The following is an 18,666-nucleotide window of genomic DNA, read 5'->3' as shown; positions in this document are numbered from 1 at the left end:
TAAATGGCTATCCTAATTTTACCTTCTTCAAAGATTTTAGGGAGAAAAATGTACCATAATCCTGCACTTTCCTCCTACTCTATTTAGAAGATGTGTAGACAATGTCTTTAAAACACTATGGACTGAACTCCTTATTTTATTGCTGTCCACTTTCAGTGACAGATAGATCAAAGAGCTATGGTATCTTTAGTGCTGCCTTGAGGTTCTTTTTTCTCTGCTATGCAATAAAATACAGTTGTATTAACCTGTTAGTAGGACAGATTTTGAGCCTGTTTAATGAACTAGCCATTAAGCATAAATTCTTTTATTATGGGCAAGGAATTTTTTCCATCATATTAGAATCTCCAGATTCTAAAGCAATATACTTGTGGTACAAAAACTGGAGGGTGGGGGGATGGAAGTGGGCTGTAAAGAAGCTTATTTTAAAATATTTATCTCTTTATATTTTAGGTGTTTTTTGAAAAAAAAAGACAGGCCATAATATTGAACAGTCATACAGAGAAGGAAGCAACCACAGTTATTTATAAAGCAGAGGGTCTCCTCTTGCCCTGAGAGTGGGATATCTACAGCCTCTAGATACACCATCCTAACTCCAAAACCATATATAAGGTAGGTTTGAAAGCCAAAGCATATGCACAAAGGTATTTTTACTTTTGGTCTTTTATACAGTCTTCAGTTGTGACTGCTGAAGACAACATGAAATCTGTTTATCAGACAACATGAAATAAATGTAATAAACAACAATCAGTTTTTTCAGTCCTTATTATAGCTAAGGTTGCACAATGATTTCCATTCTAACCCTTTTTAACCTCATAATTTTCTACTGCTTTCATTTTCCCTTCCTTTCAGAGAAGGGAATTTTCCTTACGGTTATTTTTCTTCGGAAAGTTTGAGTAACTTGGCTCAATATTGCTAAAAATATTGCAAAGAAAATGGGTGTATGTAGGCTTGCTAATTATAGATATTTTTCTTGTTTTAACAACTCTTCAACATATGCAGCTGGGAGAGGGAGAGAGGCTGAAATTTCAGCTATTTCCATATCAAGCCAGCCGCCTTTCTGAGCTACCGTGGATTCATGTTTTGGTTTGTGAGTTGTGATCCTCTGGAAAAGAACATGCTGAGCGTTCCCAGTGTTGCTCACAGACATCCTCCCCACGGCTCTTGGTGCTGGGGAAAGCTCTGGTGGGGCCAGCAGCATTCCTGCTCACACACACACACACAGCAGGAGCACGGGGAGTGCTGCCTGGCCTTTGCTCTGCATGTGTGGTTGGCCCCCAGGGAGATTGTGGGGGAGACTGGGGGGTTTAGCTTGTGGTCTCCCAAGGGTGGGACCTGCCCCCTCATTGTGTTTGGCTGAAACCTTCATTTTGGAAAGAACTTCTTTGTCTGATCAGCGCTAAAATACAGGTGGCTTTGGGAGTGTGGTCAGATGGCGTTTAGTTCACTGACATGGTGAAGGTGTTTTGGACAAAAAAAATAAATAGCTTGAAATAATTTAAGATGACCTATTATTGCATTGGCTTTTGACGCAATGTTTAACAATGGTTATTAATTTTGATGGGCTGGGAGTGCTTTGCCATCCTTCCAAGAAGTTGGTTATTCCTGCTCCAAAGGGTTAATTTTTGTCAGAGAGGCTGATTGAAATCCTGGACTGCGAGCAACCAAGCTAGTCACAGCACACTGTGTTGTGAATTAACTCTGACACCATCCTGGCCTGTTTTAATCAGCAAAAGGAGTTATTTATGAGGAATAACTGTAACATTCAGTACTCATCTTTTTCAAAAAATACCAGCAGGAGAAAAAAATATAAATAAGAATTTCAAAACAGTTTTATTGCATCATTTGCCTTCCTGCTCACGAGGAGCATGGTGCTAGGAATTAGACCCAAAAATACAGAAATCAAAGGACGTGATATTTCTCCTCCTGTCTCCGTGCCCGGGGCTGCACGCTGTGAGCCTGCCTCTCTCCAGGCTGTGGTTGTGCCTCCTGCTCGGGCTGCAGCTGGAGCCTCCCGTCGCGACCCAGCCGGGTCAGGCGGCAATTACAGCAGTGGCTGTGCCTGCTGACAGTTTTGGGATGAGGGGAACCTTTGGAGAGGAAGAGGTGAGCCGAGGCTGCTTGATGTGGCCGGGCACGGCGTCAGCAGGGGGGTGCTCCGCAGCCGGCACCGAGCTCCGGCCAGGCGTGTTGTGGTGGCAGCGAGAGAGCGCTGGCAATGCCACCGCTGGCAGTGCCCCTGCTGGCAGTGCCACCGCTGGCAGTGCCACCGCTGGCAGTGCCACCGCTGCCAGCACCTCCCTGCGCCACCCTGCAGGGCACCGACAGCGTGTCCCACCGCACTGAGCCCTAAGGGATGAAGTCACAGGAGGAAGAGGAGGAGGAGTTTTACTCCTATGGCCGTCTGTCCCAGCATCTGCAGCAGGGTCTCCGTGGCACTCTTGGCTCGCAGGGTTATGGCTGTGGCTTTCACACACCCTCTGTCAAGAGGGAAAGAGGAGGAGGAGCGGGGGGGACAGTTCCTGGGGCAGGAGTACCACCTATGGACTTCAGTGCAGCGTGGCATAAGCTCTAATGAGGGCTGGTGATATAGAAATGTTACCTGTGGAGAAGAGGTTTGTGGTGGCCATGGGTTGCATTACTGTGTATTTCTGGACAGCCATGTCATGGCTTGAGGCCCCAGCTTGTCCTCTGGGGGCTTTGCTGGGGCCACAGTCCCAGGCCATGAGACATTTGCTGGAAGTACTGGAGTGGGGGCATCCTGTTGCCCTTGGTCCCCATTCCACCAGCAGTGCCTGCACACTCTTGCCTGTCTAGCGCAAAGCCTTTTCTGTTGAGAGGGTTTGATTGTGACCTAAATATAGAAATGGTGAAAAAAGGAAATCAATGAACCCAAAAAGTCGTCCTCAAGGAGGAGATCCTTAAATGTACTTTACAAAAAATAATATTGTTGAGCTATTGCCTTAGCAAAAGCTAGTTATTGTTTGATGGTCCTGATTCAATTTTTTTAGTCAAAAATATAATAAAAGACATAATAGGCCCCAAGAGCAGTGCTAGGAGAGATTTGGCCATATCCAAATTGTTAGAGTTTATGTGAGGGGCAATGGAAATTCAGTGCAGCTGTAAACCTAAAAAATAATAACAAAAACCAATACACCTCTATGTAATAGAATGTCTTTTGCATGACAAGTATTCCTAAATGATTTATATAGAATTAAAAACAGATTTAATTTGAAGAACAGGTAATTTTGTTTGTTTAAGGGGAAGGAAAACATAGGACATTAGAGTTAACTAAAGCTGATGTAAATCAAAAAGGGTTCAACTAAAGTCACATGGCTTAAAATATAGATGCTGGAAAATATACAGGATCGTAATTGTGCCCATAATATTTTACATTTACAGTGTGTAATTTTGCCCCTTTGGAGGAGGTCAGGTAAAGGATCTCTTCATTACATCCTATTTCTCTTTTGTCTTAAATTTGGTTTATTAATTTCTTGTGTTCCTTCATTTCTTGCTTTTGTCTTGACTTCTGCTAGATTCTGCTCTTTCCAAATATTTAGTCTCTTAAAACTTTCCGAGTCAAAGGAGGGGGAAGCAAGATGACAAAAGGTTGCTTTTCTTTTCCATGTTTCTCCTGACACCCTCCCCCCACCAAATCCTATTCTCCTCCCAAGAAAAATGAAAAAAGGCCTACAATTAACTTAATGGAACTCCCTGGCAAAGAAAAACAAGGAGACAGTAGAAAAGGAATTAAAATATTGATATCTGTGAATGAAAATACCCCAGATTTAAATAAATTTTATGCCTTTTCTTGTCAAGAATAAGTTGTATAACTGGAAAAATTCTGTAAAACTTCTGTTTGCTTAAGGCCACTCAATTGTCCCATTAAATTTATAAACAAGTTTAATTAAAAGAACCAAAGCATTTGTGAAATAGAAGTATGTGTTTGAACCATTTAAACCTCCAGCATTTGTTCAGGGAATGAATACTGGCTTTAGAAATAAAGAGAATCTGTGTCGTGTCTCCTCTCCATGGGTGCAAGTGAGACACATGAAAAACTCTATGTTTCTTACAGAAAGCATGCTAGTTTAGCTCCAAAGAGATACAAATGCAGACTTCTGTATTGCAATAAATATGTTTTTTATAATGAAAGGAGAGCTGAACACTTGTGGCCCGCTGATGTAGTTCTCAGTGTTTGCACTGGAGGTCTCACTGGCATTTAATGATCATGGCCCTCTTAGCTGACAGGCTTCTGTGCCTGGGCTGTAACCAGCTCAGCCTCTCCTTCTGCCTACTGGAATTCTTCAGGAAGAAACAGCAGTTAATGTGGAATGTACCCAGGGTCATGGGATAAGTCCCACCTCTTGAGCATCCCAGGAGGATTTGTGGTTATGTATGCCATGGTGAGGAGCAGACTCAGGATGGCACTTGGTGAGAGGTTTCTTGTGACTTTCCCACATGTCATGTAGGATTTGCCATTCACTGGTTTATTTGATTTTTTTTTTTTTTTGGGTAGTGCTGCTTCCATTATTCTGTATGGTTACTTGCAAAGTGTCCTTTTGGACACAAAATACTGAATTGCTCTGAGTGGAGTGACTAACCACACACCAAGTATGTGGGCCTTAACTTCTCCAGAATAGGCATCAAACTTAGTGGAGAACTTACAGGTAGACTGTGTTTCTGCATGATCTGTAGTGTGACAACCTCTGCTTAGTGCACTCCATGCACTTGGTTCTCTGGTAGAGGAGCCCCATGGCGAAACACAATGTGCCCTGTGGCATTTTATGTTTTAGAAGTTCTTGATGTTTCTCAAAACCTAAGTTGCAGTGACACAGTCATAAATCTGGAAAGCAGTGATGCTTCTTCATATTTTTGCCTCCATACTGGCTTGTTTAAGTGGATATTGTGAAATCAGTCTGTGTACAGACTCTGACGTGCATCAGGGCTGCTGAAGTGAGGAGCACAGGTAATTTACACATCAGTTTGGAAGTCTGTATTTGAAGTAGAAAAGGCATGGGTTGAATGCTAGGTAAAAATGGGGGGGGAAAAAGCAAAACAAAAAACTCCCCATCAAACTACCAAATAGCTAGTTTCTCTACAGGTACTTCTCTACAAGTACAAGCTTTTGTTAAGGGGAGAGAAACAAAAGCTCCTCCCTAGCACAGATTTGTTGTCCTGCCCATCTACATCTGCTTTCTGTGGTCTTGAGCATCCTGTTGGCCTGGCAGCAGCTGCCCTGCAGTGAAGTGGGTTGTTGCTTCCTCTGGAGGGAAATGTCTGTCAGGCTAATGAAGCAATACCTGTTCCCACTCCCTCAGAGATGCTGCAGAATATCTGCCCTTCAGAGCAGTGAGTCACAAGATAGATCTTGCCCTGTTGTTAAGTTACCCATTTCTATTCCCACTAAATTTAAATTAATGCTTGGAAACTTAGTTGAATACAACTGACTGATGAACTTCATACTTCAATGAATCCAGACTGATTGACAAAATGAGTTTGGGGCACCTGTTCTGAGATAGCTGAAAAGCTTTGATCATTCCTTCCCAGTTTTCTTCAAATTTCTAAGTGTTGTGGATGTACAAGGACTTTGTTATTTACATCTAAAGATTTGTAATGTGGCTTGAGTTTTCCGTGTATTAATGTAAATAAAAATTTTAATAAGGTATTAATAGACATATATTTAATTAATTTAGAGTCTGCTTACTATCTGATCCTTTATGTGCTGTGTGCCTCTTTTAATACCACCCATGTCCATTTATTTCAAGAAGAGCTGTATGATATTGGCATGAGGTCATTGTATTGTGTTTTTAATGGCATGAATTCTCTTCGTATGTCTCATCAAATTATTTTGTTTTCTTTAGAATCTTCCCTTATTCCAAGAAACTCTGGTGGATAGTACTCTACCACTGACTTAAAAATTTGTGTTTGTTCCTGGGTAAGAGAAACGCAGGTGAGATAAGAATTTTCCATGACATTACCTATTAGAGCTTTTCCTGTGGGCATGGATAACTGTTTGCTTTTGGGTTTGGGAGGACTGAAGCGCCATGAGGCCTGGGTGTCAAAAGCCAAGTCAAAAACAATCAAAAAAGACTGGCTTACATCTCTTTCCTGTGAAGTAGCAAATTCCTTTCTGATATTTCAGAAACATTTCCTTCAAAATGTCCCCAAGCATTACCAAGGATTAAGTCAGAAAGGTAATTTTAGTTTATTCGGAGCTGCCCAAAGCTAGAAAAAAAGGAAATACTACAAAGAAGACAAACTTGAGGGCGCTTTTTTTCATTCTTTGCTCTTTGCCAAGCTGCGTACAAAAAAAAAATCAATTTTAATTTTGAACCTAAGTTTTTGAAATCTGAAATAAAGTCCAATAAAATTTCTTTCAGTTTCAAATCCAGTAAACACAAATGCATCTGAAGCCTGAGTCAGAGCAAGTGCCATACTCTGTAGAAGAGTTTAAAACTCAGTCTTGACACTGATATGTCATTTCAGTTGTTCCTTAAAAACAAAAAAATTAGTAATTCCCTAAAGAGATCCTTAGATAAAGAAGATAAAATATCCAAAAAGTGTCCCAGGAGATGAATTTAAATTCTCTCAAACAGTTCTAAGGTTTGAGCTGTGGATAAAGACAGAAATTGCTCCATTCTTCACAAGGTGCTCTGTTTAATATAATACAGCCCATGAGGTTAGGACACATTGCTACCAGTCAAATGACACTAGCTAGACAACATTTGACAGACCTTATCCAAGGTGGTGTGGTTCCTGGGGCATTCCTGCAGAGCTCCCAAGTCCCCAGGAGGGTTTCTGCTCACTGCGAGGGAGCAGCAGCACTGGAGGCCACAACGGTGCCTGGCTCCTTTCTGGTTTTTCTTGCCTTGGCAGCTGCTGTTTACACAATAGTTAATTTACAATAAATGAAATTTCGAACTGCACATTTCTTGTTCCCCCCTTTCTGCTATGTAAAGGGTTAGAGTAAGAGGAAATGATTGATTAGAGGAGGGACCCTTCAGAAGAGGGGAAAAGCATGAAAATTCTCTCCACTGTTCCCAGACAAGGTAATGTTCATACAAGAACATGTGGAACAGCAAGAACGCTGTTCCCCTCACCATCTTTTGCTCCCTCCACCCCCTTTCACATGCTCAGGGGAAGGACAAGGGCTTGTAGCTGCTCCATGGCAGTAACTGAGTGCCTCACAGTGATGTTCTCTTCTTTGTTCTAGAGCTTTTGCAGGGAAAAGTTAAGAGTTGTACTGTTCTGCTAATTTTGTGCTCTGTGTCCCTATATACCTTCTGTTTCTGAAACGCGCTGTTTTGGTGCTGCAGCGAGGTGATGTCTTGGATGGTGTGAGTGTACTTCGTAGCACTGGGGGTTTTACAATCGGATGTGTGCTCAGGCCGAGGAAATGGAGAAGGTGAATACGAAGAAAGTGTCTTGGGTTGATGTTGGCACTGTGGTGTGAGAAGGGGCAGGTGTGGAAGAGTGCAGCGCAGCCTTCTCGGCTGGCCGTGCCCTGAGCTTGGACATCGCTGGCTGGGGCAGCAGGTTCGGCAGGGCTCGCTTGCCGCCCCACGCCCTCCCAGCTCTGCGCGTCCGAGCGTTCCGGGGTTTGCGGGGCGTCTCGACGCGCCTGTCCCGGTGCGGCAGCCCGGTGTCGGGGAGGGGGCACGGGGGGCTGAGCCCCGAGCGGGGCCGGGCACGGCAGGAGCGGGGCCGGGAGCGGAGCACGCCCGGCCCGGGCTGACCCCGCCGCAGAGAGGGGAACCCCTGGGCTGGGGGGAAGGGGTCGGAAGGCGCTGCCCGGAGTGTCCCCCCCGGGGATGGGATTGCGGGCTGCCGAGGGGCCAGCGAGAGACTCCGAGACCACCGAGTGCGAGGGGCAGCGGCGCAGGAAGCCCGGCGGGGGCTCTGCCTCCCCTGCCGGGTCCCGGCGGGCCGGCCCCGGGGCTGCCCCGCCGCCGGATGCCCAGAACCCCTCGCCCCGCACCGACCGGGCTGCAGGAGGAGGAGGAGAGGAGGAGGAGGAGGAGGAAGAGTAGGAGGAGACCGGCGCTTTCACTCCTGCTGACTGCTGAGGCAAAAGGCAGAAAAAGGAGGAGGGGAATAAAAAGTAAAGAGGGGGGAGAGAGAGTGAAAGAAAACTAAGCCCAGCTTTTGCCGGTGCTGCTTGGATTGGATCTGGTTTGAGTTTCCTCTCTGCTGGCTTGAGCAGCAAGAGGAGGAGTGGGGGGAAGTCGCTCACTCTTCCTCTGAAGCTTTAGCAAACGTGCTGGTGCCTGTGCTGCCGGGGAGCTGCCCGGGTGCAGTTCCTTCGCAGCATATTGCTCTCACTGCCTGGACTTCTCGAGGACCTGGAGGAAAAAGACATCACAGACCTGACAGTTGCTCACTGCCTATAGACTTGTCACTTTTTTTTTTATTTTATTTTTTTTTTTTTTTTTTTTTTTTCCCTAGGAGATTCTTTTTTAAAAGTATTTTTCTCCCGTGTCTCAGAGCAGCAGTTCCTTGAGTGGCTTTGAAATCCATTGCTTCCTTATCAACTTCGGGAGATATTTAGAAAAACTTTTACCCCCTCTCTTCTGTTCTCATAGCCAAAAAAAAAAAAAAAAAAGGAAAAAAGGACAAAAAAAGATAATCCTTTTTTGGGGGAGGGGAGATGATCGTGCTGATGTGGAATAAGTGCTCCTGCTGTCTCCTCTTACTAGCCGCGGTCCTGATCGTGGAGAGCTCCCAGCTAGACAGCTCCAGCTCCAAGGTGAACTCCATCAAGTCCACCCTGATGGGGGAGGCTCCAACTCAGGCAACCAACAGATCTGCAGGCATCCACCAGGGACTGATGCTTGCTAGCAGTAAGAAGGGCAAAATGCTAGAGCAGATGGGAAAACCTCCCAAGCACTATCACCGGCAAGGAGAGGTAGGACGTGGCTTCATTGCTTGAGTGTCTGTCCGTGTGCTGTATGTAAATAATTGCTGGTCTTCCCCCTCATATTATTTTCAGAGCTTTAATATCCTAAATTAATTAATTTACTTCATTGGGCTTGCCTGGGACAATATAATCTCATAGTAGATGTTAAGAACTGTGCAAGTGGGAGGTTTAAACCATTCATTTTTCTCTGTAGGGTTAATAACTGATGGAAGAAAGAGCAATCTATAAAACTATCATCTTTTCTTTTTTTCGACTCCTTCAAAAGGCTGCCAGAAGCAAAGGAAGAAATTTCTTGGTAACTCTCAAGACAGTAAATGAGTTGAATTTGAATAGGTGGGGAAAATTTGAACGTGAAGTAAAAAATTCACAGCAGTGTAACAAACTTGGTTTTAGAAATCACACCTGGCAAGTTGAACTCTGGTATCTTTATCCTTGGTGAGAATAAAAAATCATGCTATCCCTGTGGTATACTTTAAGGTTCAGTCCTTTGTTTAATAAGACAGAAAACTAATTCTATGTTTCTTGTCCAGAATATGCTCCAATGATTGTGGAAGTTTTGTTTGGTTATTAGAGTTGGAATGTGAAGAAGATAGAAAAGGTTATAGAAAAGAAAAAGAAGGTTAAGGGGGAAAAACCCCAACACTCTGACTTGCTTGTGCAGTCTTCTTTCCTCCCTACCCTGTCTGGAAACTTGCAAGTTGATAGAAAATAATCTTCATTCAACTGTCTTTGCGCTAAACTATAAAGCAACATTTTAAATCATCAGTCCTTTTCTTCCTCTCAGGTCTTGACTTGGATGGTACGAATGTTTGTGTTGTGATGTTGAAAGAGGTAGACTTCTTCAAAAAATGTAGATTTTATTGGGTATTATTAGTATCTCTAAATACAGCTGCTTTTCATAAGCAACATTCTAGCAGCAAGAGAGTGTGCCAACATTCAGCACTAAAAAGGCAAAATACTCAATGCCTGAAGGGTCTGTACTTGCTTAAACTTTCCTTATAGTAGCAGAGAAGCTGAAAATTCAAGTAATCCACTGAATTTGCTAAAGTGTTTCACATCAGCTTCCTAATAATTGAATGTTATAATTTGGTTTTGTGTGCAAGCATAGTAACAGTAGTGGTAGTTTTGGTTTTTGTGTCTGAGAAATTTCCAAGCTTTCTTTCCATAGCCACTCAATTGCTTTATAATTTGCGCAGAATTTGGTTGCCTCTCCTTACCTCTAAGCAAAGTTTAGCAAGAGATGCTGTGATGAAGTTTCATATTACTAAAGTACTGTACTCTTCTCTAGTTCACATTTTACTAATTACAATTACATTGCTATCACCTTCAGGAGATAGAGGTGCCCAATGCACCTTCTTATACGTTCTCCTTGGATTTTCTTTTGTTTTCTACATATTCACAAAATGTCCAAATACAAGTCCTGTTTTCCCCCTGAGTGTTAGCAGTCTCATGAGTTTTGTGAGTCTCTGCTGCCCAGCTTTTGCCTTTTGGAGAAGTCTTGCCACCTTCCCCCATGTACAACATCCTCAGCACTTCACTGTGTATTCAGTGCAATGTTGAGAATATTTGATTATAATTCACCCAGTTCCTGAAAAACAATTTGTGCTACCCACTGGTTGTGTTTGCAAGATTTGCCCCTAACTTGCCAGCCTGGACTGGGATTTCTGGATGCTTCTAGTTACTGGCATGAGCTCACAAGGCACACTTCAAGGGAGAGATGGCTCTGTAAGTATCTGTAGTGGTAGAGGAGATGTCATGCCTATTAAGATTTCATGTTTGTAGCATAAGCAAAGACCCCCAGAGAATTGGTGGCTGTGACTCCCAGGGAGTGAAGCCTGACCTCCCGTCAAGGGCTGTCAGCACTGAATTTACCCTCTCTCTCTGAGATTCTGTCCCCAGATCCGGCATGGCCCCACACAGATGCATGTGAAAATGACACAGATTTGCTCCCTATAATTCTAGATGCTACTTTTGGCCATCTGCCTGAAGCAACACAGTTAATGCAGAATTGCAATGGAAAGAATTAAAAAAGGAAAAGACAGGGAAAAGAAAATGAAAAAGAGGAAAGAAAAAAAAGGAAAAGAAAAAATTAAAGAAAAGAAGAAAAAAAAGAGAAGAAAAGAGAAAAAGAGTATCTTTTCTGAAAAGGTTTTCTCTTTGGTGATTCTTCCAGCTGTCGGGCTGGTAAGCCGCTGCATTTTTAACAGCTGGGTCAAACATATCAACCAATTAAGACATGATATTTTCATAATCTTTTTTGAAGTACTCTCATATTAGGTCAGTATTTAATTTGTTTAGATTATGGGACTTTGCACTGAAGTTTACCATGCCACTTGCAAAAGAGCAGGCCTATGCATTTCTTTCTAAAACAATCTGTTGAATTAGTGGAATTTGTAATGTCTCAAAAGTAAGAGTATCTTTTATATCTTGGCAACATTAGATGGTGAGTTGAGTGTCTTGTTTACAAGTAGGAAATAGTTTTAATAAGGACCAAGGATATGCATGTTAAAGATAAATTAATAGAATTTTGCTGTTGTAAAATCTCTGAGCTGTGCTTTCAGCTCTGGATTTACATGTGGTGGAAATCACCAAAACTGATGAAAGGACCATCAGCCTACAACCTATTTGCTTTTCAATTATGTTAATTCTGAGGACTACGAGCAACTTGGGAGTGTTTAATCAGTGATAAATCAACTGATACAATAGTTGATGGCTTATCTGGAGTGTTGATGTTTTTCAGCTGGTAGTTACAGTGCTTCTGCCCAGAAAGGGAAGATCCAGTGCGCTTTTGTCAGGCAAAGTTCCAGTTTAAATTAATGAAAATACTCATATGAGCAAAGCAAGTTGATCCAGCTTGCAGAGAGACTGGCGGGGCAAATGTGGATTTTAGTAGACTTAACATTTTTATGTCTTTCTGAGGAATATTATTTATTTTCTGGTCTTATTCCCTTTACTGCCTTGGATCAGCAGGGAATGAGAAGCACTGATGTGCTAAATCGGTGAGATTTCATTCTCTTCACTATTCTTTACTGTCAGTGCTGCTTTTCCTCTTCTACAAACTGTTAATGTTTTCCCAATTTCACAGAGAATCAGGAAGTGTCTACAGCATTTGTACAAGGGAAATTTTTGCTCAAAGCCAGTATTGTACAGTGCATGCTAATCTAGGTTACTTTGAGGAGGTCAGGATCATATCCTGTCAGCTATTTATTTCCTTTCAAAACTTGATTTAGAGAAATGCTTCTAGGGATATCCAACACCTCAGTTCCATGACCTGTCTGTGAAAGTGTTCTGGACATATCCCCTCCCTAGGAAAATATGATACAGTGAACAGGGTCATAATTGACAGTGAAGATAGATTAATTTTTCTGTGTGTTAGCTATAGCTTCCACTGTGTTTGGGCAAGGTCTCCCACGTGAGTGCTCTAGCTCAGCTATAGAGATGCAGCCTGAAAGGAAAAATAGAACATACTGTACGATGCTTGAAAGGCCATTCCACAGATTCCTGGTTGATGACTTTGTAGCCTCTTTAATTCCCTTCACCATCTTTTAGACTTCCTGCCTCTGGGTTTTAGTCCCCTCTCTCTTCTGAGGCGTGTCCCCTCTGTCAATGCCGGGGTTTGCGCGCCTTCACACTCAATTGCCTTTAATGATCTGGCAGGTTGTGACCTACCAAGCTTTATTTCAAGCTATTTTCTCTCCTTAATCTATGGGTGCTATTATCTTCTTCCCTTCCCACCTCCTGGCCACAAGCTGTCGCTTCAGTTCATTCCCCAGCTAGATGTGTCTCTCATTCCCTTTGTCCCTTTGCTGCTGCATATCGGTGTGGGTTTGTGCTTCCCCTTGAGACTCTCCCTTCCCCATGAACATGATGGGAGCAGTAGCAATGAAGGGAGGAACTGGGACATCCAGTAGAGAGAACTGACACATCTGTGAGGCTAAGGGATAATGAGGTCTGGAAAAGGGAGAAAGGAGTGAAAAGCTGGGACAAGTTTTAGTGCTGCAGAGGCACAACAGACAGCTATCAGATAAGCCTTAGTATTCCAAATGCACTTGGTTTAATGCTAAGATGTGTTTATTTTTTTTAAATTCTATTGCAGCTTGAGCTAAGATGTTTGAGACCACAGAAGCCAAACTAAAGAGGCATTTATTCAAATTACTAATTTGATACTGACCTCATACCTATTAACGCATGGACATACATGTGTTTCTTGGACAGGACATAGTTACCCACAAGGACTTGCTAGAAAATGTTTGGATGATGCTTTGTAGCGAGTAAAACAGCATGAGATGTAGTAATTGAATGCAGTGCCCTGACAATGTTACAATAAAATGTACCAAAGACACCAAAAATGTAACCACAATATCTTAAATAGCTAGCAACCAAGACAGTAAAAATTATTTCTTCATGGGATTAAAAATAAATTAATTAAAATAGCTAGAAATTGCATCCAGCAATAGCTGCCTTTAATTTGTTAATTTAATTTAAAAAAATACAGAATTGCTAAATCTGCAGAGGCCACCAGAGGATTAATTCCTTGCTCTTGCTGTTTGGTGTTAGAAATCTGGGTGACATACTGGTTCACTGGCAGCAGTCTTGCTAAATAACCTACTGGCTTCCCTCTTAACTGCAAAAAATGGGGTGCAGAGTATTATCTCCTTCCTGGGTCATGCTTGGTGTCTCCTTCAAATTGCTATTATTAACTGATGTCATAATATAAAGCAAAAGCTCCTATAAAGTAGCTTTACTACCAGTATTTCCTATTAGCTTTGCAACAATGCCTAGAAAATTTCTAGAACTCTGATGTGCTGCTGGGTGTGCAAGTACTTAGGAAGAGTCAGTTTCTGTATGGAAAGTCTGTCAGTGCTTAATGGCAACACAGAAGATGATGAAGCATGATTACATTTTCCCCTCAGAAAAGTGAGTCTGATTAACTCATTATGTTTGATTAACTGATGCTTTGCAGATGCAAATATAGCACAAGTTTAATTTTGATATTAATTATCTCAACACCGGATGTATCTTGCAAGCACTTCGTATCTCATGGCTTGTCAGTAGAGCCTTTGGTCCTTTTACACTTGTTCTTACAAATGCCTCACCCTGGAAATGTTGTTCAGGAGGAATTTAGCTCTGCAAAGGAGGAGCCCCATGAAGCTTCTGCTTCTGTTTGGTTTTCCAGCATGACTTTCCTCTCCAGGTTTTGTATATCTGCTTATTTTTTTAAGTATATCCAAACAAGTTTTAGATATATGTAAAAATGTTAATTTGGAGAACACTTTCAAAACAGAGAGCTTCCCCTCCTGCGTGTGCTTGCCAAGGTCCCTACCAAGTTCATGCTACCACCTGCATGCACACACGAGCTGTGGCTGGCAGGAATCAGGGTGTGGTGGGACACACCTGGAGCCAGCAGCCCCTGCTTGGCCCATCATTGCCATGGGGCTTGTCATCGTGTCCTGTCGAGCTTTGTGTTGGTTTTGGCACCACAGTCATGAAATGTGTAAGATGGATTTAAGGAGCTGGAGTTTGTGTGATACCATAGACATGGTGGAGACAGCTAGAAGCCATCATTCTGCTCTTCCTGCACTGGTAAAATTCCAAGTCTATTAAGAATTTATATTTAGTTTTTTCTTTTAGTGAACTGAAGATAATCCTTTTGAAATCTTTATCTTTTACTGCTGTGTTCTAGGTGGTGTTTCTGGTACTTTTAGGTTGAAACCTATAGGAAGCTTCTATGAGCTTCATATCCATGGATGTGAAAGGCCAATACAAAAGCCAAGAAGATCAGAAGATTTGCTTTGCTCCTCTTTCAAAATGATTGTTGCCTGCAAAAGTTTTTATTTTCATTAGAGACAATGAACTTCATCTCATCTTTTTCTCACCAAGTGTAGGATGTGCATTGGCAGTGTGTGTCCCCAAAACATCACTTTTCTTCAGTGTAACTTTTCCCCTTTTTGGTTGAAGGTCAAATTTATTCTAATGGAAATTGTAATGAACATTAAGCAATTTTCAAATTGTAATAAAATGTGGAAATAGGTGATTTATGGTATTTCCAAGCTAGTTGCAGAATCCTTTGCTCCAGAATGGGCTACAGAATGTAGTGCTAGAGAGCGAGCGAGACGGCTTAAAAGGATACATATGTTCATACTAAAGGACAGCATAATACTAAATCACAGCAATCTTCAAATAAAATAATGAGTTTTGTTCATCTTGGTTACAGTTTTTTGGGGATAGGTCTTAAATGCCTCTATGATTTATACATTTTTGTTCACACAAACAGAACCTGAGTTATGAAAATAAATGGAATACAAACACACAGTGGGAACATGGAGTTCACTCATTCAGCAGCTGTTTTGTTCTTACTAACGGAAAGAGCAGAGCAATGCTACAAAAAAGAAAAAAAACTTAAAAGTTGTTGGGTTTCCCCCCCTCTCAAAGCACATAAGCACACGGTTCAGCCCCTTGGGACTTTCTTAAAGCTAAGCTTTGATATGATTGAATTTTCATATGCATAGTAATGAATCTTTGAGACATGCATGTTGCACATGTGTAGTGCAAATGGCACTGGTTTAGCATTTTTAGCAGTAAGCAAAGGCAGACTGCTCTGCACATGCTTGGGAATGAGGTGTTGCTTCACTCTGCAAGCCTTCTGCCTCATTCTCTGTGCATCATGTAAGTGTGAACCAGGCTGTGCATGCTTTTAAAAGCATATTTATCGGTCCAGTGAATGAGAGGACAGGGTTCAGTTCTACGTGTTTTGGCAGCTTGCCTTGAGTAAAGCAGTGACTTGCTGTCAGCATGATCTCCTCTCTGCAATCTGAAATTACTACAGTGGAGATCTCTTAAAGGAACTGCGAACACAATGCGTTGATGTTGCAGCAGGAAACTTTTATTCTTGGAATCTCATTCTTAACTGGAACAGCATCAGGGAAAGTAGTGCATCTGGTGGGGAAGATCTCCTTTACTTTTCCTTTTGCACAGAGCAAGGTATCTTCCCAAACTGGGTTAGTTTTTGAGATTTTTTTTTGCTATATGTCCCTACAGAAAACGGTGCACCTCTTCTTGGCAGTCTGAAAAGAAACTAAACTGGACATTCTGCTGTGGCCTGACCAGTCAGGATCAGTACATACTGCAGTGTACTTGCCATACTTCTTTGTTTCTTTTCTTCTGGCTTGAAAATGAGAGCAGAGACCCCTCCCACCCAGTTTGTTGTGGACTAAGGATACTGTTTTCTACCTCAAAAATTAAAAGTTTGTGGTTTTTTCTGTCTTCTGGGGTTTTTGGTTGCCCACACAGAGACTGAGCTATGAGTCTTTTACTCTCCCTCTGGTAGGAGTACTCGGTGCGTACTTCCTTTCTTTTTTAAGCATCATCTCCCTCTCATTCTTCAGGAGGGAGGGAAGACAGGACATAGCAAATGGTCATGTTTTACCAGACCTGCCATTCTTAAATTTCAGTTTATCATCCACTGAGGTAGCAATAATGACACCATCTGGCTCACATAACCAACCACTCTGTGTGAACTGAGTGCTATGGGGTTGCCCAGTGAGACTGAAAGTTGTTCTTTCAGACCTGTTCAGTTGCTGTTACTCCCAACAAAGCTAAATTTCATTTGTTTATTATTCAAAACCAATTCCTTTGGTAGGGTGAGAGAGTGTTGATGTAGGTCAGAATTCAGGAATGGAAATTTTGGGAACCAAGGAAGAACCATGAAAATAGGAGGTTGCCATCTTCTCTCCACACTTTCTCCATATGCAGCCAAATGTTGATGTTGCCTCATGTCATCTTACAGGTAAAGAGAAAAACTGCCTAGGCTTGCAAGTCTACTTTATAGTTTGGTGGTTAGTACTAAACTGCTCAGCTGCATACAATGTTTTTGTAATTGTTTAAATAAATACTGAGTTCTTAAAATGCTCTTTAGGAATGCTTGTAAACTTCTGTGCTTGGATTTTTCCCCATTGCTATCTTCCAGACATCCCACTCCTCGCCAGGAAAATGGCTTTTTAACAAGAAGAATACTCTGGAAATTACTTTCTGAGAGGGTCCTGGCCACAGCAGCTGCAACAAATTGCCACTGAACTTCAGTCCCAATTGATTTTTATTGCTAAAAGGATAAGTGACCAAGTGAATACTTGCATTATAGCTTCACGACAGTTTATTAAGTATCAAACTGTAGTGTGTGATCTTGTCTAACCAGAAGAAGGTTTTCTCTGCAGAGAAAAATTTCCCTCAGACTTTGTACTGATGCTTAAGCTGCAAGAGGGTGTGAGAGTCCTGCCAGTCCCAAACTGTTCTGTGGTTAGGCTGGCTTAGGTTTTTCCTCTGTCAGAGCTGGTCGGTGATGTCAGCATAAGCAGAGCTATAACAGCATGAGGCCGCTGAGAAGTCAAAGCACCGCAATCCATTGCGTGTTGGTCCACCTCCTGCTGAGGAAACAAGTCCATGGGGGGCATTTCCTGAGCATGAGGGTTTTGAGTGGCAGCACAGCTTCAGCATAGCTCAGATTGTGCTAATTGTGAAGCATTTTTGGCATGATTTTCCAAATAAGCAATACAGAGCCCAGGAAGGTAAATAAAGGATGAAGCAAAATCTTGAGATGGTACAGGAGGCATGCTTGTGTCCTTGAGCAGGATTTGCCACCTGGAAAGGAGGTGCAGGTGGGCTTGCCCTTGTCTCAGCCTCTCTACTCTAGCTCTGAGGATCCCTCCTTCCCCAGACACGCTGGCCTCCCTGTCACTGCTGTAGCTTTGGGGCTTGGGTTTGGTTTTGTCCGATGAATTTAAAAGGATGATGCATTTTCTTAAGAACTATCCTCTCAAGTTATCAGTGAAGAATAGATAAGAGAATCTTTATTTCAGGCATACATGTGCACTCCAGGTGCGAAGGGAACTCTTAAACTGTTTATGAGCGCACAAAGCCCCATGAACAAAGAGGGCAGAAAAGAACGTTGTCATTTTAAGGAAAAATATGTTTTAAGGCCCTGTTAAAAAATAAAGCCAAAACAGAGCTGCAAATGGGCTGCAGATTGTCTGTGTAAGAGAGATTAGCACCCTGAAAATCTCTGATAGTCTTGTGCCACAGATAGTCCCAGTTAGCCAAGATGCCATTTGAGTGGTTATCCACTGTCAGGCTCTTGTCTTGGAGAGTTACCCACAAAAGCCTCTTCCAATAGGCATACACAGGTAAGCAGGATATCACCGCCTTGACTCTGTTTTAAAGGTTTTAGATGACTAGAAGTCAATGGAGACATTGTATGAAAGGTGTGATGGTGGGGTGTGAGTTCCAGATCTGGGTACCCTTGTCACTTTTAAGTTTGGTGGGGTTGAAGTCTATTTTACTGTTAAAGGGTCAGAAGAGTCAAGGACAGTTAAAATGAGAGAAAACACATTACTTTAACAGCCATGTGAGGATTTCTTAATTTGTTTCTAACAGCTTTGAGGTACACTGAGGGTAGCATCCATAGTGATGGTGACAATTCACTACTCAAACAAAAATGATGTAACTCGCTCCCCTCCTGCACTGCTTTCCAGCAGATGCACCAAACAATTTGGCCATAGACACAAGTTCATGCTGCCAGAAATGCTACACTTCAGTTCTTTGCTCTGCAAAATATGCTGCTTTACTGCCCTTCTTATCCAAGAAGTGCCACACGCTTCTGCACAGAAAGCCATCTCAAAGGTTTGGCCCTGTTTACTGACAGGATGAGTCTGAAATGTATTTATGTACCTAACTCCCTGGATATTTTCAGTGGGAATTAG

General features: G+C 42.4%; 1 protein-coding gene across 2 annotated transcripts in view; it reads left to right on the top strand.

The window, feature by feature from the left end:
* DKK2 (dickkopf WNT signaling pathway inhibitor 2) overlaps window positions 1-18,666 on the top strand; it is a 74,351-nt gene that overhangs the window by 25,029 nt on the left and 30,656 nt on the right. The window contains exons 2-4 of one of the 2 annotated variants that reach the window (XM_054293284.1): window positions 451-609; window positions 5,859-5,947; window positions 8,694-8,902. In XM_054293284.1, the coding sequence (XP_054149259.1) occupies window positions 8,768-8,902 (135 nt within the window). In that variant the 5' untranslated portion in view covers window positions 451-609; window positions 5,859-5,947; window positions 8,694-8,767. Of the gene's footprint in view, window positions 1-450; window positions 610-5,858; window positions 5,948-8,644; window positions 8,903-18,666 lie in introns of those variants that run through there. The other variant, XM_054293277.1, reaches the window with a different exon arrangement.

The sequence above is a fragment of the Melozone crissalis genome, unplaced genomic scaffold, assembly GCF_028551555.1.
Source record: "Melozone crissalis strain CALT ecotype California unplaced genomic scaffold, PUWL_Pcris_2 ptg000006l_1, whole genome shotgun sequence".
NCBI classification, from domain to species: domain Eukaryota; kingdom Metazoa; phylum Chordata; class Aves; order Passeriformes; family Passerellidae; genus Melozone; species Melozone crissalis.
This window is presented reverse-complemented; position numbering and strand designations above follow the sequence as displayed.